The sequence below is a fragment of the Rhamphochromis longiceps genome, linkage group LG8, assembly GCF_057381845.1.
Source record: "Rhamphochromis longiceps isolate RC_006_pf linkage group LG8, R_longiceps_female_GT1.1, whole genome shotgun sequence".
NCBI classification, from domain to species: domain Eukaryota; kingdom Metazoa; phylum Chordata; class Actinopteri; order Cichliformes; family Cichlidae; genus Rhamphochromis; species Rhamphochromis longiceps.
The window spans coordinates 25,118,953-25,140,646 of NC_140564.1; the positions used below are offsets into that span (position 1 = coordinate 25,118,953).

The following is a 21,694-nucleotide window of genomic DNA, read 5'->3' on the forward strand; positions in this document are numbered from 1 at the left end:
AAAGTTGAATCTTTTTTTTTTTTTATATTAGTGGAACAATCTTGTCACGATTGTCTCTCAGGTTTGACGTTCCGGTTAAAATTTTCATGCAAATCATATTAATAATTTACTGATTCCCTACATAACCTGACTTTAGTCACAACCCCGCTGCTTGCATTTCCTAACAGTACATGCCAAATCACCCACAGAGTGCAAAACAGCATCAACCAAAATAGAGGCCTACAGTGGTGCACACACTATGTAGGCCAACTTTATGTTACAAATGTTTTACAGGCACCGAGAGGCCAGCATGTATACCCTATACCTGACTATAAATACTACTTTTCTTTTTGATAAATCTTATAGTTATGGCTGGATCAGGTGATGCTTACCCCTCAGTTACACTGTAATAGACCTAGGCTGCTGAGTGCTTCCTATGATGAACTGAGCCTTTCTTCTTCACTCACCTCTTTTCACTTTTATACCACTCTGCATTTATACAAGCAACTGAGGTGATCTGCTAGAAACCAAAGCAACTAAAAGGAGGTTGCAGTTGCAGCCAGTTGGGCAATACACATTTTTCCCTCATGACTGATAGTTAAGGTGGGCAATTCTTGAGCAATGTGATGTCACATGAGAAAACTCTACAGAGGAAAGCCAGAGCACATAGGATGGTCTGCTGTGTACCAGATGCACTTTAATTGGTAACAAATTAATTAGGAAGAAGATTCTAAACCACATTCATGTTCAACAAAAGGCCTTCAAACCACATTTCCATGCTGTAAATGTTCTTGTAGAGGAAAAGGTTGCAAAGGCAAAGTGAGATTTTTATGAAAACGTTGACATGAGGGTCGATAGTATGTAACTGGGAGGTAATGAATGGGACAGCAAACCTTGGTGAACAGCCAGGAGGTTGCTGCGAGGTAAAGGAGAAGCTTGCTGTGCACAGGTTACAGTGCTGTTAGGTCAAACAACACTTTGTGTTCCTCACTTAAGTTTCCCTCCATTTCACATGGCGCTTGTACGAGGTCATTGCATGAGTTGTAGTAGTTGAAGAGAGCGGGTGTGGAGGGCGGGCATAAGCACCCTTTGTTGGCAGCCTCCTCCCTGCCCTTCCCTCCCTTCACTTCCCCAAAAGTAGCACACAAAGGCCACTTGTCCTCCGCTGCCAGTGCCCCACCCCTGTCACCACCCGGCTGCCCGCCACACCAATCCATCCCCTGCCAAGAAAATGAGCGCACGGCTGTTTTAAATGGTACCCTCTGTGTGCACTGGCGGGCCGGAGCTCGCACTCCACTGCGGGACAAAAGCGAGTGTCAACAGCATCCATGGCAGAACCACGCCGGACCTCCCATTACCTCCCATTACCTCCCCTTCCTCTCTCTTTTTCCCGCTCTTTTATTCTTCGGCGTTGCCCTGAGCTACAAAGTGCAACTCTGAGCCCAAGACTGCAGAGGCAGCAAAAACCTAGTAAGCCCAGTTCAGCAGCACAAGTAACAGACCCCGAAATGACTACTCCTTACCGGGCACGCAATGCATCCACACACATACACACACACTCTAAAACACTGCTCCCCTCCTCTCCTCTTACCCATACTCCCTCTACCCCTCCCCATTCACCTACTTCCCTCCCACCTCCCACATGCCAGACTTTATTAGACATCCAGAAGAGAAAACAGGAAACATGCTGCTTGCCTGGAAAATGTTGTCTCCACATTATTCGTTTTTAAAGGCTATGCATCACAGCGAAAGCAGGAGATGACTGAGGCGAGTAGGGAGTGGAAAAAACAAAAAACACAAAAAAAGGAAAGTGAAGGACCCTCTGCAATCATCCATGGAGGGTACCCCCCCCCCCTCCACTTCTTCCTCTTCTCCTCCTCCTCCACTCCTCTAACCCCCCTCCCCCTTCCCCTGGAGTTGCTCCTCTCGGTCTGGCCCTGTTGGTGAGGGGAAGGGGTCTCTGCGGTGCGGGCTCTCACTAAGCCCCTGGCTGCATCATCTTTAGTCCATGCCTTTGAGGGCAGGGAGAAAAGCACCATACACCCGCGGCGTCCTTATATGCACGCTTACTCACACACGCTGAGGTCAGAGCTGATGATCGGATGGTAGCAGGACGGAGAAAGACGGGGGCAGGAGCTTTTGTCCTTTTCTCTTTTCCTTTTTTAAATCTCCCAGGAAGAAAAGGCTGCTGCGGTCGGGGAACGCAGTAGCTGGAAACTCTCTCGCTGCTTCCTCTGCTGTCAGCTGCGCAACATTTATTCGCTTTGCGTGTCTCTCTATCGCTCTCTCTCCTTAGCTTTTTTTCTCCTGCCTTTGTCTTAGCAGATAATAAACCAGAAGCTGCAGAAAAAAAGACCTTGCATCGGGGAAAAGAGAGGAAAAAAAAAAAGATCTGTCTAAATCAGACGTGCCAGCTTGGACATACAGAGCTGGACTCTCTGGGCTTGCACAATTTACGGCTGTGTTCAGTTCACTTCACAGGATCCACACGCATAACACACTCAAGCACAATTCCTCCTCCCTTTTTTCCCTCCTCCTGCCTCTCCACTTTTTTATGTTTTATTTCTGATCTGGACTCCATGGTGTTTTGAGAATGCCTGCCCCTTTTCCCCCCCCTCACACGCACAGACACACACACTGGTTTGCTCCCAGCCTAAGCCTCACCTCCCTTTCCCTGCTGATTATTTGGTTTCCTTTTCTTCTTTTCTACTTTCATCTAGACCTTCTCCCCACTCCCCACCAAAAATACTGAACATGCACACAAACTCACTCCACCCTGATATTTTGGGGGCTTACTGGAAAAACATTGGGGAAGTGACATACACACTCATACCGCCTACCTCCCTTTGAAAATGCACACACACACACACACACACACACACACACACACACACACACACACACACACACACACACACACACACACACACACACACAAACTGCAAGAACAATGCAACATTCAAGCCACTCCAGCAACAACATTACAGCTGTAGACTTTGCTGTTCTTCACACCATCAGGGAAGTCATCAGAGCCGAGCGTGTTAAGTTCACAGTTTGGTCCCTGTAGGGGAGAGCTGACAGATCGCCTTGCTGAATGACTGTGAGGATGAGTGGCTGTAAACACCCTGTTTGGAATAACAAAGCAATCGGAGCCTCCCTGCTACTCGCCAGAGCACGGCGACGAACATACACATAAACACACGTGCACGCACACCGTCAGCTGCGTGACAAGCGTGACCAATACAGCAAGAGTCCGGCACGGTCACGCGCCAGAACTGATCATCACTCACAGTGAAAGCAGAAAGGTGAAACAGCACAAGCAGTGTCCATCTAAGTGTAAAGCTACTTCTCTTTTTTTGTCTGTGTGTAGGACCATGATGTATATCCGCTTAAAGTGTGTGTGCTTGCTCAGGTAATTATTGGGGCTGTTGTATCTCAGCTGCAAGAGCCCAACAAGCGGAGACATGACCTGTCATCCGAGCTACAGTCTGCAGCAATGACACATCTGAGAGAGTTTGACCATCAAAGGCAGTAGCAACCCACTTCCTGCCAGCCGGCCAGACATGCTCACACTCCTTATAAAGTGTGGGGATATGGCTGCCCCTCTGATCTTTCTCTCTTTAATAATATTAAAAAAGCTGGGGTGGGGGTTGTCTGTCTGACAGCAGTATATTAACACAAGAATATCACAGAATCCCAGAAGAAAAAATTTTGGGTTAAAGCAGGGAAGATGCAGCTGCACAGAAGCAATAGGCTATGCATGGGGAACCACTGGCCCAGTTCAAAGAAAGCGAGATGTGCTCCAGCACTCGTCCAAAAGCTGACGAGCATGTAACGACATGCTTATTTGGAAGAGGCGAGTGAAGACTAGTGACGACAGATTGGCACTGCAGCATCCCATCCCTGCTCCCCACACCATTTCAGTTTTGCTGCCCAAAATGTATTTAATTGAAATTCTGACCAAAAAAAACCTTAGCGCTGAATTTCTGAAATATTCAGTGCGATAAAAATCTTAAAGTCAGATTTAATCAATTCCATTTGAAATCCAATTTTTTTTAATGTCTACCGATCTTTATTTTAGCCTTTCATTTTTCTCTTCACTTTACACATAGTAAACACAGTCTTTGTGTAAACATAAGTGATCAACCTACTCTCAGGTGCTTTGAGTTGCACAAGGATGTAAATCTGGGTTTTTATATTAGCTGCCTCTTTAAAAAATTAGTGTGGCTTTCTACGGAAAAAAAAAAAGAAATCTGTTAAATTTTAAATCAACCACACTTACAAGAAAAGCAATAGTGCTGCTTTTCCTGGGATGCATAATAATACTTGAGGTTTTCAGTCTACACTCCTTCCTGCTGCATGGTTTCTCTGAGCGCCAACCTTTAGCATAGTAAGACATCAAGGGCAGCGTTCACGCTCTGGAAGACCCAACAAATGTTCCAAGCCTTCTTACAGTCCATGAGAGGGAGCCTTCTTCTTTAACCAGCCTAATTATACTGTGTGCGCCCTTTTAATGTAAGTGCTAGAACTTGGCTTCTGAGAGCACAGTGGATGTAGAGGCCCGTTAAATCCCCCTAAAGCAGTTAAAGGGATTTTAAGAAAGTAAGTGGTAGAGCGAGCCAACCTGCCGCTTGGAGACGAGGCTTGAGCTGACCACATTATGACCAGAGGTTCAGGGGTTCATTTCAGATGCTGGACTTGGGTCAAAAAGAGGTTCAGCTCCACAGCAGTTAAACCCCAGAGAATATCACCAGACAGCTTTTACAGTACGTTTTTCTTGCTTTGATTTTTTTCTCCTTTTTAAGAGCTAAGTGTTGGTGTTCTATTTTTTATTTTAGTTTTAGTGGTATCAAGAGTTTGTGCATTCTTTAATGCAATTTTTTTCTAGCACACTGTAAGACCATGATTTTCTCCTGTACTGTACTTCTACTTATGCTTGATCTGCTCAAAAAATGTCCGCAGACTTTACGGAACAGTTTTCCCAATGAATACTGCTGGCTTCCACAGAGTAGGGCTGCTCAATTAATCGAATTTTAATCACGATTACGATCTGGGCTTTCAACGATCATTAAAAATGACTGAGCCGATTATCAGCTCCTCCCTCTTGCTTTACTCTCGTGCTGCTCCGTGTGGCAAATCGAGCGCACCTCTCTGCATTTCGAACACGAGTCACAACAATTAAGAGGACCCGAGGGATGCTCGGAAAGCTAAGCAGAAGTTATTTGGAGAGGAGAGTGACTGCCGTTGGTTGAAAAGAGGTAAAAAAAACAAAAAAAAAACTTCAGTGGTGTGGAAACATTATGGGTTTGCGGAGTCAGACGTGGATCAAGTAGCTGCACCACAGAGCAACACTGCAAAGTTCACTAAACATAGATGTTGACATTTTTCATTTATTTCTTATATTGCAAACATTTGCACTGTTATCAGTATTTGCACACTATTTTATATTATTTTTTAAAGTCATTATTCAATACATTGTTATTGTTAACCCTTTAAAGCCGGTCAGAGCAGCACACTCCGTTTTGTGTAACTATTTTTAAATCCCTGTAGAACCTGAACCCTGTAAGCTAGCGCAATAAAATTTTTTGCATATGAAACCGGAGGAGTTGTACTTACATCTTATGCCATCAGCTTGTCCTAGGTCACGGTTTCCTTCCACATATAGCTTTGCAAAAATTGCATAAAAAGCGCTTGCAGCAACAAAAACATAATATTCCAGAAACACGCTGCCATCCGATCAGCTGTTCGTAACACTTCCCACATTGAAACAGAGTCAGCGCTAACTATTGCATGTCCGCAATTTCCTGCCCGAAACCGGAAGTGACGTCATTTTCGCAGAAAATGTAGTTTTTTTACTTGTAGGCCTTAAAAGCCTATACTGGTGTTTTTATAAGTCATGTTTGACTTTTCTGAATAGTTTCTGGGATACTTAGAACTCGAATTGCACTGCTGGAAATAGTTTATTTTGATGCACCTGCTGTTTTCTTTGCAAATTTGCATCATAGGATTGTTTTTCGTTTTTCCTGCAGTATATAAAAATTGCTGTATCTCCAAAATAAAACTATGAAGACACTCAAAATAAATTTCCTGTTGTTGTAAACTATTTTTTGCAACTTTTTTGTATTTAAAGTTTTGAGGGATAAACCTCTTAAATTTCTCCAAGTAGAAATATATGTAAAAAAAAAAAAATTTCAATTTTTTTGTAGTTTATTGCACTTTTTTGCAATTAATGTAGTTACTATGGACTTAATACATACATATTATTAAAATATGGGATATAACAGTTGTATTGATGTATAGCAACTTGAAATGCTCCCACAAATGGCACTACAACATGTAAAAAAATAATATAAGCTCTGGCGGACTTGGTTCTATGGTAGGTCTTAAAGGGTTAAATAAATATCGTCAAATAATCGAGATCTCAATTTCAGTGAAAATAATTGTGATTATCATTTTTGCCATAATCGAGCAGCCCTACCACAGAGTGCTGAGCATCACAAATTTAATTTACCATACCAGTGGGGTGAAGAGATTTATTTCAAAATCTGTACTAATATAGCCACGAGTATCCCAAAAACACTGTGACTTTTTAAGTTTACAAATTGCATATCTTGATTCTCGCTGGAATGCAATGTTAATGAAGCAGACAAGACCTTTTTTTCTTTTCATTTCAGCTACAGGTTCAACTACAACTACAAGCTCTGCAGGTAATTACAGTCACTGTGCACATTCGTGAGTTCAGATGTAGCCAATTCATTCCAATAATCAGAAAATCCACCTAAAAAAAAGATCTAATAAGCAAGAGAATCTATTAGTTACACAAACAGTGGAAGAAGAAATCTTCTGGGGACCAGTGGAGGAATGCAATCGTTATTATAAAATACCTCCAAATCACAATATTCAATATGTTTCCAAAATGAACATCTGGAACAGCTTTGTGGCCAAGGTAACTGCAATAGTAGGGAAAGGTGTTCTTCATGGAGTAAGGAAGACACACAAATGAGAACTCACATGTGTAGGCTACAACAGCACTACATTCTGATTGATTCTACCTATAGAATAAATGACTGCTAGGCTGTTATAGTCTAACAAGTGGCAACATTGTATGCAGTTTTGTCCCGAAACATGAAAAACTATGCGAATTTTTTGTGTCATTACTTTTTCACTTGGAAAGACTCAGTGAAATAAAGGCTGAAGGCAGTTTTGTGAAAGTAAAAGTTTTATTATAAAGCCCTGCTTGACTTAAATAACAAGAGGACAAAAGGAAAAAAAAGAGAATTACGGGTTGCAAGATTTTTGGTGCAGCGGGAATTGTGTGACTTTTTCTAGTTGGGCAGTCTTTGAGTTCCTCCAGCAAGAACAGCGTGCCTTGGCAATTAATATGTTCTGATAACACATTCAAAATAAATTAGCACAAGCGAATAAAATGCTCTTCCTTCTAGCATACACTCTCAGTGCATCAGGAATGTTTTTGGCAGTAAACTGACTACTGCAAACCTCAGCAGACTCCACTTCCCAAAATTGTAAATCTGAAAAACTAAGCCCTACAAACATGGCTTAAAAAAAAGTCCACACCTTTCCATTGCTAACTTTACACTGCATGTCTTTAGTAAATCCCAACATGTTTTTTTATTCCAGAAATGAGCTGGCACTGCCACAAACCTTTAGTAAATCTGTCCCTTATGAACGCATTGTCTGCTTGAATTTATTATGTGGGGGAAAAAGACCAAAGCAAACAAACTAAGTCTTCCGTTCAGACCAATAAAACAATTTCAACCCTCATTCACAGGGAATCAGCAATGCAAAATAACTTTAGCCAAAGATCATGTTTGTTCACTTCACAACTTAAAATGAGAGCTGAAACCTCTGATCCCACCCAACCAAAATATCAGGATGATCGTAAAGCCAGTCACCATGCAACATCAATATATGGGTGATCTTTAGCGGTCTGGACATTCTTCAGAGGGAGGGAAAGAGGGCAGTATTAGTTTAATTTTTGGTGATGCAAGTCTAATTTCACTGCAGTGAATATTTATTTAGGAGGCCCAGGTTTATCCACTGGGAGGCACCTGCCGTGACAGTGGCAGCCAGGGTAAATAACCCCCCAGGCATGTATGCAGACACACAGATACCCACAAGACCCCCCACCCCCTCACCGGCGGTCCAGATAACAACCCTGAGTCAACACTGCCTCTTCGCCTTTGTTTTCTCTGCCTCCCTTCCTCTCTTCCCCTCCCACGTTCAAGTCCCTGCAGAACTGCAAGGACCGGGGCTGAAAAGATGCAGGGATGAGGGACAGAGATAGTGAAAGAGAGAGCAAAGGCAGAGAGAGAGTGTATGTGTGAGAGAGAAGGGCTAAATTACAGCATGGGAATGCAAATGAGTGTATTTTATTTGGGGGGAGCCAACGAGGGCAAGCAGGCTTTATTTTCCAGGCAGGAACAGCCCCCCCGTGGCCTGTGGATCAGTTGCAGCAACGGCTAAGAGAAGAAAAACGAACATTCTCACTCTGTCTCTTTACTTGGGGAGGAATAAAAGAAGAAATACAACAAATACAAAACCCACAACTCTCAGAGGCTGGTGCAGTCATAAAATAAAATGATATTTTTCTATGCTCTCACGCCACCTCCTCTTCCCATCCCTCCTCAGCTCACTCCTTCCTGCACCTCCTCCACCCAAAGCACAGACACTAAAGTTGCTGAAATATAGGCACGCAGCCTGACCAAACACACCACTGCCACCACCGCCACCTCCCCCATCTGGAAAAACAGAGTGAGAAAAGTGAGCGTGTGCAAGAGCGATGAGGATGGAGGAAGCAGGCTGAGCCAGCAGCAGGTGGTCTCCAGATGTGGTGGCTCTGGGGACAGGCCACTCTAGCGCTGTTAAGGGCGACTCAGAGCTCCATCCTTCCCCTTTTTCCTTCCATCGCTCCTCCTCCCCTTTCAGTGACAGGAGCCATCTGGCCTGGCAGAGAGAGTGGAGCACAAAGTCCCAACCCTCCCAAGTGTGGCCCCTGTGTGCCACTCAACGGAGTGCACGAGTAAATAAAATGCATGCACATACGTGCACAAAATACCTCCTGCCTACCTCCCCCCAACCCCCAAAAGCTGTCACATGGCTATTAACCCATCGAAGCTGCAGCCCAGCTGTGCTCCATTACGATAAATACACTGGGGTCATGGGGGTCCTGTCAACCAGGAGTCAGCCATCAGATACTATGAGGTGTCCACTTACAGCCTTTTAAAGCTCACTTTGCTAAAGAGTTACAGCCATTTTCATCATCATAGCCCCCCCCCGCTTCATCGCACTACACCCTCTGAAAAGAAACTCCCACCCACCTACTCATCCACCTCCCTCTACCATGGCAAATGATATTTTACACTTCCTGTGGCAGCACAGACCTCTTCCCCACAAAATATAATACCCTGAAACCTACTGTAACCGGAGTTCGCATTTTGGGCGCACAATTTGACACCTGGAAAACCTGACACCTTAAAGCCACAACGACGTTCCCACGCAACTTGTACGCCGTCACAATTGATGCATTTCACTCAAGCTAAAACACAATTACCCAGAGGTAACGGCGTGTTCCCAAATATGAGTTTAAAGCAAAAAAAAAAAAAAGAGGCTTTCCTGGAAGACAAACAATTTGACTTTCTCTTTTTTTCATGGGAAAATAAAATATCTTTCTTCTCTCCAGTTGTCAGTCATTATGACTCTGTTAAGAACTGTTGCTCATAAAAAAAAATTAAAAAAAAGCCGTTTGAACCCCTGGCTGTTTCCTGTAGGAACATTTGTAAAGCTTGAGAATACCTTTAAAAGCATTCCTGCGTAATTGTCTGTGCTGCAGTAGAAATCAGGAATGGAGGAAAATGGACCAAAATGAAAGGAAGCAAAGGTAGCAGCCAATGGGAGCAATGCAGGGTCAGCGCTGCCTGTTCTCTCAGGTATTATTGAACAAATAAAGCACTCCATCTCCTATTAGTGTGTACAACATAGGAAACAAGGGATGAGGGATTCGCTGCTGAGCAGATTATTTTGGTTTATTTGTTATTTTAGCATTTGCTCTATGGCAGTAAGGAGGATGTTTCACATCTTTGTCCTCTGGAAAATCAGTATTCGCTTACTTTTTAGGACGGCAAATGGGAAACAAAAATATTCGACCGAATTTTTAATTTCTACCCATTATCCCTGCCCATTACAAATAAACTCACATGGGAAATGTTCTGAGAGCCTCTGCTGTGTTTACTGGCAATTGTGCTGGATGAATGGCAACCGGTAACATGGATTTGCAACACGGGCAGGAGATCAAACCACAGGACAAAAGACTAGCCCGGAAGACAATAGAGAAGCACAGAGGACCACATGGGGAACGAATGACAACTGATCGATCAGGATGACCACAACCGGCCGAAGTGCAATTTTTACTGGAAGAAAATAGGCCTCACAACAAAAAAGGTTAGTACATCAGCTAGGCAATGAGATCACCCACTATATGGTGGTCAGAGAAACAAGTTCTTCCAGGAAAAAAAAGAACAGAGATTACTGTTACACCTTTAAAAAAAATCCTGTTGCTTTCATCTGTCTTCCTAGGTTTTATTCTTCATCCTCTGTATTTCTCAGTGTCTCTCCTCCTCCCTCCTCCCTGACCACAGACCATGAAAGAAGTAAATATGTGCACGAGGTAAAGCAATCGGTTAACCTTTGAAATACCCTGGCAATGAGATCTGCCTCTCTTTACTCTTTTCAGTTGCAAAAAAAAAAAAAAAAAAAAAAATCGAAGAAGAGGAGAAAAAAAAACACAATGTTGGCCACCACTTCAGAGGGGATATTCAATATCCATGAGCTTTTTCATTTCACACTGATGAATAATTCAGGGTGACCTGCCCACCACTGAGTGAGAGAGAAAGAGGGGGAGGGATAAAAAAAGAAAAAAAAAGAAAAAAGGAGAGAATAACTGGGGAGGTATGCAGAGGTAGTTGTCTGCTTTAGTGGATGCAGCTGTTCCTCTGTGACAAGCACAAAACCAGTCTCCTCCCCAGCTGCTGTGGAGAGAGGAATAATATACAGCGGAATTGACGACAGATAATTGGGGAGATTATATCAAAGCGCTGCCATTCTTGCAGCACGAGCAGCAAGCGCACGCCGTTGCTATCCTGTAAACAAAACTGCCATGGGATGGGGAGACTAGTAGAATAAACATGACAATGCAGTCTCTCGAAATAGCCAAATTATTCTTCCCACCAATCATAACAAGTCATCAGACGAAGACCCACAAAAGCTGGAGAAAACCCCCCGCACATACTCACACTGTATGCATCGCACCATCGCAGTTACCTTTAGCACTGAGGACGACAGCAAATTGATCACCACAAAATAACAGAAAATTCTCTCAATAATGAAAAACACACAAACTTGAAGGGTAATTACAGGGTAATTGCAGAGTATAAACAAAAACTCGTGTTGCAAACCCGTAATACTTAAATAGGCCTATTGACAGTACTGACTGGCATTTATCAGCAATGCAGAAGAGCGGCAACATAAACTTTGTGTTATTTCGGAGCAGGAACACCTCTGACCCTGCGCAGAGGTCAGCTGCAACTATCGCACATATACGCACAAACACACACTCAAACACTCAAGCTGTCACAAGCAGGGGGAGACCAGCTGTTCCTCATTCGCTCGAAGGCTCCATTCCCTCCACGGGTTGGCTGGCTTTGCAGAAACCATTAATCCCTCTGTGAACGCAACCGATGGTTTGGAAAGATCAACCATGAGAAAACACAGAGGGAGGGGTGAGTGAGGATGGGGCTCGAAAACACTTTTTTTTTCCTTCAATTTTTTTCTCTCTCTGAAATAAATACTGAAGTGGAAAAATAGATTTGTCGTATTTCCTCGGGGATACAAACAATACGGATTTTTAATGGAGATGGAGCAGCAGACAGTTCATGTAACATCTACCAGGTTTTAAAGGAAACTGGAGATACATGACAGAGAGACTGCAAACAGGCAAGTGTCTAAGAATCCCAAAGTTACTGTGAAGCACACAGGGTAGGAAAGTTTCTTACCGATTACCACCGATCATGTGTTTTACTTACTACAGAACAAATTGTCCAAATGTTATGAGTTCATTCAGTTTGTTGCACAATTATTTTCAATAAAATTACAGGTAATAAGCACAAAGGCTACAATTACTACACATTTACTCTTTTATGTGAACAAAAAAGGGAAAAAACGAAGAGTTAGCACTGAATAAATTGCTCTGCAGCTTTAAAGTAGTGAGGGTTTTGCATGTGCGTGATTATAAGGCGTTAATACAAAAGCACATATAGATGCTTATTACAGCTCCACATAATAACTCCGTACCGACGATGTGTGAGCTGAACCTTCTTGTCTGTCTCCCTTCATTCATATCAGTGGGATTAGCGAGGATGACACACTGTCAGCAACACGTGATGCTTGTATAGTAGCATGCACAAACACATACATGTGGACAGCAGGCTTCCACCTCTCTAATTCTGCGCCTATTCCTCCCTTAAGCTATTAGCCCTCCACAATAATAATGTGTAACCCATAATTGCATTAAGAACAAGTAAGGAAAGGGTAAACATGCAGTTCAGCCAGGAAGTATTAGGAAAGTTATTTTTGTGTTGCCTTAACACCGCAGGGCATTTGAATTTAAAGAAAACGGAGCCTGGATCATACATGTTTGCACATACACATACACATCAGAAAAACAGACGTTTTCAGCTGTGCTCCAGTAGCTCGTGATGTGCCTAGTTTTTAAGTTAGCTGATATTTTTTTTAAAGCAGAGCTAAAACAATTCTACTGCAACACTTCCTGACGGCACTTTATATGTATAGTAGATAGTGCTAGTAAAAGGAAGAGAGAGACAAATAGAGGAAACTTAAGGTCTTGTCTCTGTGTCCTGCTGTCAGCTTCATCACATTCAGCCATCCTGATGAAAATGAGCACTTCCTGCTGTTGAGAGACGGGCATCTGTTGTCTGTGTGCATGTGTGGCAGCATGGTGGATTGTGCCAACCTCGTTCATTGTTCCACCAGCGCGCACACACACAGCCATATATCGTAATGCATGAATATCTGGAGTTATGCATGTGTGACCATGTTAGCTATAAATCAAAGCGCTTTGCTCCCATAGAATCAAAACCAGAGTGGCTACGCAGGAAGACAGACGCTACCTTGTTGCTAAAGCATTTGCAAGTACTAGTCTAGGGCCAAAATGACACACAGGGAGTTGTTTCTTTCCACCTAGCTAGGGGGAAAAACATGTACGAGTGCACAGTGAAATCAACGTCAGACACCTGAACACAAAGCAGTTTAGCCAAGGACAGCTGAGTGCACATTAGGCATGCATCCTCGTGAATGTCCTTCCAAACACAGGCAGGGAAATTAAAATCCCATTCAGGCCCCCCATGGGAACCATGCACTGGAAGGTTGCATAACTGTCAGCCACAAACAGCAATGGTTTCCTCTCAGAGGCAAAAAAAAAGGTGATCTGCTGTGTTTTGACTACAACCTGGGCACCGAGTGTGTCACCAAGAGAACAGACTTATTCAGGTAAACACATCAACTGACACATCCCATATGGCTATGAGGCGCTGCTGCCAAGTTCTGGTCTCACTCCTCCCTGTAAGTTACAAGCTCTGCTCCCAAAATATACCCCGTCTCCTCCCCACACTGCCTGCTAATTCTCCAGCCCAGAAAAGTACAGCTGAAGATGTTCTGCGGATTATCTCCACAAGGAAACCATGTGCAAGTGTCCACCTTTGTTAATCTACTGAGCACGCACACAATTCAGGCTACAAGCCAATCGCACATACAGCCAGGGAAATGGCTCTTCTGCTTCACGTGACACTGAAAGTTTCACCCACCTGTGCCGCTCTGTGGGATGCCACTGACGGACAACTCCATGGCCAATGCAAGTGCTTCGAGGCCCTCTCCCTACTTAAGGTTGAAGGAAATGGTGCAACAGAGCTTGACTCAACCGTTTAATGCCATTATTAACACTACTTACAGCTTTAGCCAACCAAGACAGCGCCCAGCGGAGAGGAGGCAGGGCCCTCCCACCTGCACCTACATCTACTTAAATATTTTAAGAAAGCACCGATTTCACTTCTGCTCACGTCTTTGTTTTTACAACTCTCCTTGGAGAATAAATTTGAATTTAATGGTACGATAATGTAGATGCCTTCACGCTATGTGTAAACGTCCACTTTAATGTGAGACGATGAAAAGGACAGTGCTTCGTATTGGGAGGATTTATTCAGGACGTGTAAAAGGAATTACGTGTCAACTTTTCATCAATATGCATGTTTTAACATAAAACGCCATGCATGTAATGCGAGAGGCTCTTCACAGATATACACCGTCTTATTGTTTTCACTCAATTATCTCTGCAAAAAAGTAACAAGTTTAAAAAAAACTAAATGTGTAACACTGAATGCGGAGCTCCACTTTCCTGTTTCCTTAAATGTGAAGATTATCTGCCTCTGATTACCACTGAAACCTATGTTGCCTGGCAACACACAATTAAGAAGTACGCTTTCCGATCAGCAGCAAGGGCCGCCCATTATCAGATGAAGTTAGTGAAGCAACAAATGTCAGCGCCATGCAAATGAGTTTGTTTGCTAAAAGTGTTATGGGTACGTTCGGCCGTCGCCGTGACCTTGGAGAGACGCGTACATTTCCGCGAAACTGCGAGAGGAACCCTCCTGCCTCCCCCACATCTCCTTCTCCCTCTTCTGATTCTCACACCTCGCTTCTTATTTCCTTGACAACACATGAAGGGAAGCCACTTCATAAAAGTCATTACTCTATAACAAGTGCAGCGGTCCACGAACCCATTAGAGAGGCCGGCAAGATACAGGGTTACACGGCTGAAAACAAGGTTAAAAGATTTAATTCCTCCCTAAGCTCATCAGCTCTCATCAGCCGGGAAATATATCAACTAGTTAGAAGGAGAAATCAAAATAAGCTGAGATGATGCCTCATTGGAGAATTCACTTGCAGTATCTGGACATAAAACGCTACCTCACTACTTGTGTTAGCCTTGTTTGAAGCCCATTAATAACTGTATTTCCGCAGATCTAAATATAAAAGCACACTTAGGAAAGCTCCAAAAACATATTAATTTAGTAGTTATTTCCTTAATGGCTCTGTCACTATGAAAAAAGCTATAATGAAATTTCGAAATGAACATCAACTGCTGTTTATTAGCAGTGATTTTACAATCTAAACTGTATACTGCTTCTTGGAGCATGCTGGAAAACGTGTACAATGCAGATCAGTGGACATTTACTTAATAAACTCAATATATTAGTTAAATTTGAGTTTATAACAAAAGAAACACTCTTTTAGTTGCGCTGCACTGGAAGCAGGATTTGAGTGGAAGCGTGGAGTCTATAAAAACAGTTACCTCCTATAGTCGACGCAAATATACATCCAATTAGTGTAATTGGATTTGAGGCGGTTAAGCCCCAGATTAGGAGAGAGTGCAGCGTAAAATAGAATGACAGTAGCTCTGTATCAAGGAAATAAACTTTTACATATAAGACAAGCTTAACATTGATGCAATTCTGTCACTTAACTCACTCTGTCTAATATCTTACACTTAAATAATCAAAAGTGTTTAAAATGTGCTTTCTAACTTCACCAAATCAAGTGCAGGCAACCTTGAAAAGCAAAACGGAGCTGCAAACCACTCCAAAAGCACATTCGTGCCTGAAAATAATTCTGACCAACAATTTTAAAAAGAAATAGATGGAAAAAATGTTGACCTCAATAAAAGCAGTGCTGCTCAAAAGAAATATTTCAACTTGATGATGAGACAGGATCCCCTCTGGCAAATGACACAACTCTCTTGCAATACATGTATAAATAGCTGCGTAATTCAAAAAAGAAGACCCCTCCGAGCATAGCTACTTAACTTGTCAGATGCATCTTGCATGCTACTCCTCCATTCAAAAACACTGTCAGTGTGATTTTTTTCCTAGTATGCCAAAATCCATGTCAAAATATGTAGAACTAATATACAGAAGAAAATTATTACCAACTTACAAAAAAAAAAGGTTATTCAGCAATAAGGATGGAAGGTTTGCATAAATTAATGAGAAAAGTGAGGTTGGACATTACTTGTGTCAGGCGTAGTGACCATGGTTGAGACTATGACAGGTGGACCGGTGCGGCGTCCCACCATCTTGTTGTTGTTAAGGTTTTGCGCTTGAAGAGTGGTGGCAGAGCTGACGGGAACTATGGTACTCTCAGGAGCAGCATTGATCCCCTTGCGGAGAAGTTGTGGGCTGTGAAGGGGGCTTGCTGCTCCTACAGGTGATGCTGGGGGAAAGTTGGGGGCTCTCTTCATCAGTTCCATCGGGGAATAGGAGCCAGAGAAGGTTTTAGGTGCAGCTCCAGGGGTGCCTGGAGCAGGTGGAGGCTGGTTTCCGAGAGCAGACATGGCAAGACCGGTGTGGGCATTATACATGGAGAAGGGTCTTCCCTGAGTCACAGCATTGCTATATCCTCCAGGGCTGACTGGAAAAGCTCCAGGTGCCAGCGGCCGTGCTCCTGGGTAGGTGGTGGTTTCCAGGAGATGTTGGGAGGGTGCGCTGCTCGGTCTTCTACCCAGAAATTCTCCCATTCTAGGGGAAACTGTCTGGACAGTGGTGGGAGGTTGCTGCATCAGGTTGGGGTCCATAGTCAAACCCTGGGGCTGCACGTAGAGGTCATTGCGATGGCTGAAGCTATTAGATCGGGCACGTGTTGCCGTCCCAACTGTCTTGCAACTGAGCACCACTCGTGACAGAACACGGGCCTGGGCCAAATTAGGGGCCACAGACCTAACATCATGGTCCTCCATCATCCCCAGTGTGGAAAGGGAATCAAAGCCATGTTGCAGCAGAAGTGTAATTGTGCTTTCAGCCAAGCCTTCCCCTCTTAAGAAAGCCAAGAAAGCAGGGTCCACCATCTTCTTAGGGTCTGCAGCACTGGGTTGGTGAGGAGGCAAGGTGGAGACCATTCCAGCTGTGGCAGCCACCATGGCTGAGCTGGGGTCATAGTTTGGATCATAAGGCAGCCTCTGGGAGGCTACAGCTCCGTAAGCCCTGGGGAAAGCTGCGTCCATTCCCTGAGAAGCTGGATCCACCAATGAACTGGTGGCAGCTGGCTGAAGGGGATCCAGGCGCAAGCTGTTGATACTGTTGTAAGTTTGACGAGCAGACAGCGGTTCAGCAGCGTAAACAGGAAGCGGGGGCTGAGCCCCGAAGATCGCAGTAGCGGGAGAGCTGCCACCAATACGCTGGACGTCTGGGATCATCTTAGATCCCAGAGTTTCCCTGTACAAACGGCTCAGCTCATGAAGCGGAGGGGGAGGTGGTGGCGGAGGAGGCGGGGGAGGAGGGGGAGGAGGAAGAGGCGCGGGTGTAGGTGTAGAAGCAGAGGCCAGTAAAGAGGGTGTGGCTCTTGCTTGTCCTTGATCCCAGGAAGACCTAACCCCCCCAACGCTGGGCCCATAATGCAAGGCTGATCTGGTGAGCAAGTGCTGGTTATCCCTGTAAAACCCAGACTCCTTAGGTGGATGACCAGATAAGGTGGCGTCAGTGAGGTAATAATCCTGAGGTGGTGCTGAGGCCCGGCCTGCCATTAGCTCCTTGAGGTAGAGACTGCTGCTTAGGTCAGGTACAGAGGTTTTCTTCAGTGGTGGCTGCCCATGCTGGTCCTGCTGGATCTGTCTGTATAGAGAGGAGTGGAGGACTGGATCCCGTTTTTCCCCAAGATCTAGGTGACCGTGAAACCAAACGTCTCCGTCTTCCCCACACAGTGCAGAAGAATTTCTACACCCTGCAATGTTACCGCAGTAGTGACAGCGACTTGCAGCCCTATCGTTCTGGCCTTCACTCCATTCAGGACCACGCTGGCTCAGACAGCCACCAAAATACGACTGTTCACTTGAGTTAGGCATCAGTGAAGACAATAAAGAGGGCAGCTATAAAGGCGGAAAATAGAGCCAGGTGTTGTATTTCAACTCTCCAGTTACACTCAGCCCCAATCAAAAGAGAGGAACAGAGAGGAAAAAAGGAAAGGTGAAGCAGGAGGTACCCTTTTACCTGATGTGCAACCGAAAGCCCCCCTCCCCTCCCCTCACTTCTCAGTCTATGCTATCATGTAGCTCCCTGCTGGCAACCTATTTAAATAATTCAGTCCTGGAAACATGAGAAATCTGTGGGGAGAGAGGCCCAACATGATAAAAACACAGAAAGAATACAAACACACAGAAAATTAACACACCTTTAGGTTGCAGCTCTGCTCCATTCTACTGCAGAGGTCATGCTTGTGCTGGGTATCACGGTTACTTTCCAAGCTAAGACTGAGGGTGAGAAATTGGGGTTAAAAAACACATGCTGGACAATGGCAGCAGAATGGAGGAGGGGACAAGGCGAACTAATCCACTGGGGGTTGATGCACGCCATTGGCAGGCGTAGTCTTCTTGTCCACTGCGTTTGCCACAAGGGGATTAGCATCAAACTAAAACCTGCTTAAATCCACTGCCCCTTGTGACATCACTTGAACTAGATAGTATACACAGCCAACATACTGCTGATACCTCTGGATGTGTTTATAGAGAGTAAAGCTCGAGTGTTTACCGCTCACCTCTCCATTGGCTTGCAGCCGGTATCCCTCTGGGCATTAATGGATCTTCCCAAAGGGACAGAGGAGGTTGGGGATTGACATGGTGTATTTCCCTTAAGAGAGGGGGAGGAGATGGTTACAGTGTCCAGTCACACAAGTACTACTGTGGGCCACATTTTATTTAGTGACTGGTAGAAAACGACAGGAAACCACTGGGCAAGTTGACATATATGAATGCCTATAATCAGCCGTGTTCTAATGATTGTTTTCGTCATGACTGATTTATACTACGATGAGTAGTGTCTATATGGTCCTTGTAATGCATGATCCTAGAGACACCTACTGCAGTAGGCTGGTGTGTCAACATAATAGTATCTCAACTGTGCACAAGGCACTGAAAGAACATTACAGGTGTGTAGCAGAAATCTAAATACGTGTGAACTGAATTAGTGCATTATTACATGGTACTAAGCCACTATATCTATCAGTTTGTCAGCAGGCATTCTGGTCAATGTGAGCCATCACAATATCATCTGTGCGCGTCATTTTTATCCACTCACAGAACTTACACTTTGCTACTGCACACCAGATGCGCAGCAGAGCAGATGTGGCTTATGAGATGTCACCATCAGCGAGATAACTGCCAGTGTTTACTTGCTGTGATAAGAGCAATGCAAACAGTGGCAGGAGGAGAAGAAAGGAGCTTTGATAAGTGTCTGATAGGAAAAAAGGCCGATAAAGTGAGAGGCTGCCAGTTTTGACTTTACCTCGAAAACAGATAATGTGAAATAGGACAAGAAAGGAAAGGACGGGAAGATGACTGGACTATACCGAATAGTTTGTCACATCTAAATGTCTATAGGATTGTTTCTGTTCTGCGTTTTACCCATCAATGAAATAGACACCTCGGGTTTAAAGGAATACCTTTTGCTGCAAGTCTCTAGTGACATCATCTGGATGCTTCTGAAGCTAAGACACTGAGACAGCGTGACTGAGACGGGCTAAATTTATTCCAGTTTAAGACTAACAAGAAACTGCTATAATGCTGTGTCTCTTTATGTTGTCCCACTACCTGTCAAACCGCAGAGCCAAATGCTAGAACCGCCTTGTTTTCGACTCCAGGCTTAAATGATGCAATAGTGATAAAATATCTAAACAAAACCAAAAAAACAACAAGAGAATTTTTAATTATGGAACATCTGAATCAGAGAGCATTAAGTAGGTCAAACAAAGAAGAAATCAGAACAGTTTTGTTTCTGCCTGCAGCTCTGTGCAGCGCATGATGTCGCACATCTGAAGAATGCTTTCTTTTATTAGAGGTAACCCATACCTAGCAATTTCCGTGCAGTGATTTCTCAGTCCTGTACTCTCAGGTCTGAGTCTCCCTGCGCCTTTTTGTCAACTGTAAAACACACCATTAATCACTGTGTTGTATCTCTCTGCGGCGATCGCAGACAATAACTTCTTTTAATAAGCCCCTTTCAGGGCTGTGTGTCACTCAGTTCCCGCTTCCTGACAAAATATTAATAACAATAATAAACATCTCAAGTACGGTCGGACTGGTGTTGCTTACAACGAAACAAGGACGTGGCTTATCATATCTCCCGCAATCTATTAGCAAAAGAAGCTGTGGTAGCAAATTCATCTTGTGCATTTTCCCTGACAAGCCTTTCTCTCACGAGAGTTGCTCCATAATTAAGTGAGCATACTACACTGCACTCATCAAGCAACAGGGATCCTGTGTTTGCTTGTATGAATAATACAATAAAGGGAAACTCCAAATTTAAACACTGGATATGTGGTGAACGGCATCAAAATTAATGCCAAAACCTCGGCTTGCTAGCTCACAGCCAGTCATGCGGCTCTGTGAAAGATCTCTAGGTACAATGTGTTGAACAGACGTCCAGCAACAGTCGTGCCTTTGGAGCAATCTGGCCATCTTTCTAGGGCACAGGACGCTAACGGCGGGACTTGGCAGGCAGTGCAGGCAGAGATAGCTGCAGAATGATTTAGATAGCTGCGACTCTACAACTGCTGATCCATTAAACTTTCATAGGGACTTCATAAATTAAAACCATGACTGGAAGAACTTGAAAATTCTACTCAATTACTGTGATTGTACAGTATATTAAAGTTTTAATGAGCCTCTGGGCCTTTTCTCACTCAAACACAAGTGCAGGCAGGAAGGAGGGGCGATGAGGAAAGAAAAACACATGGTACCAATTCTGGTCTGATGGCTTTCAGAGGGTTTACATCTGCTGTGTTATCAAGACGCTGTCCTCTGCCTCTTTACCACCTCGCATCTCTGCAGTGCACGGCTCAGCATGTTACAGATTTCAAGGATGGGAGGAACGCAGGGCAGAGAGAGAGCCGCTACAGGGCAAGACCTCAAGTAGACTTGGTGAAGCAACTGATTAGAGTTTTGTCTTCCATTTTAGCAGGTTGGTATTTTCCATCTTTGCCTTGTGCACAGCCCCACGCTCCGCCTGCCTATCATTATCAAGCCAGTGGCCCATACTGCATCACAGATGGGGCAGACAGAAGGGAGAGACGACAGCCCGCTTGCATTTTGGAGCTGCAGCTGAGTGAAAGAAGAGGGAGGGAAGGAGAGAGCAAGAGAGAGAGAAAATGTAATTTTTCTCTAAGTCGTTGGTGAAAAATGATTTGGAGTTCGGCTAAATGAAAGAGCGCTTTTTGTAGTTAAAAGCAGAGATGTGGGGGAAGGGTGGCAATATTCGTATGCGCTGAACGCTATAGAAGGCGAACGTTATTTATTTTCTGTAGTGTTAATGCATAGTGTATAAAGGTCAGTACGTCTTCTGGCACTTTTTATTTAAGAATAGCCGCAATCTATGTTTCATCTCCCAAGATAAGCTAGACTACTCATTCATCAGTGTCTTAGACAAGCAGCTGCACGTAATCCTGATAAAACACCTATAAAGAAATATAATGCAACAGATTTCTTACCCTTAGTGATTAAAATTTTAGCTATAAAGCAAAAGGAGAAGGACATAAGAATTACAGCAATTTTCAGCCAGTGGATGTGTTGTCAGTGCTGCAAGTGATG

At 44.0% G+C, this 21,694-nt stretch overlaps 1 protein-coding gene across 6 annotated transcripts in view; it reads right to left on the reverse strand.

The window, feature by feature from the left end:
- The window catches only part of LOC146663777 (C-terminal-binding protein 2), a 95,767-nt gene that overhangs the window by 27,246 nt on the left and 46,827 nt on the right, over window positions 1-21,694 (reverse strand). For 2 of the 6 annotated variants that reach the window (XM_085416685.1, XM_085416687.1), the window contains exon 1: window positions 16,135-17,974. The exons of 3 other annotated variants lie outside the window; for them this stretch is intronic. In XM_085416685.1, the coding sequence (XP_085272811.1) occupies window positions 16,135-17,959 (1,825 nt within the window). In that variant the 5' untranslated portion in view covers window positions 17,960-17,974. Of the gene's footprint in view, window positions 1-1,674; window positions 1,829-16,134; window positions 17,975-21,694 lie in introns of those variants that run through there. One more of the 6 variants, XM_085416691.1, reaches the window with a different exon arrangement.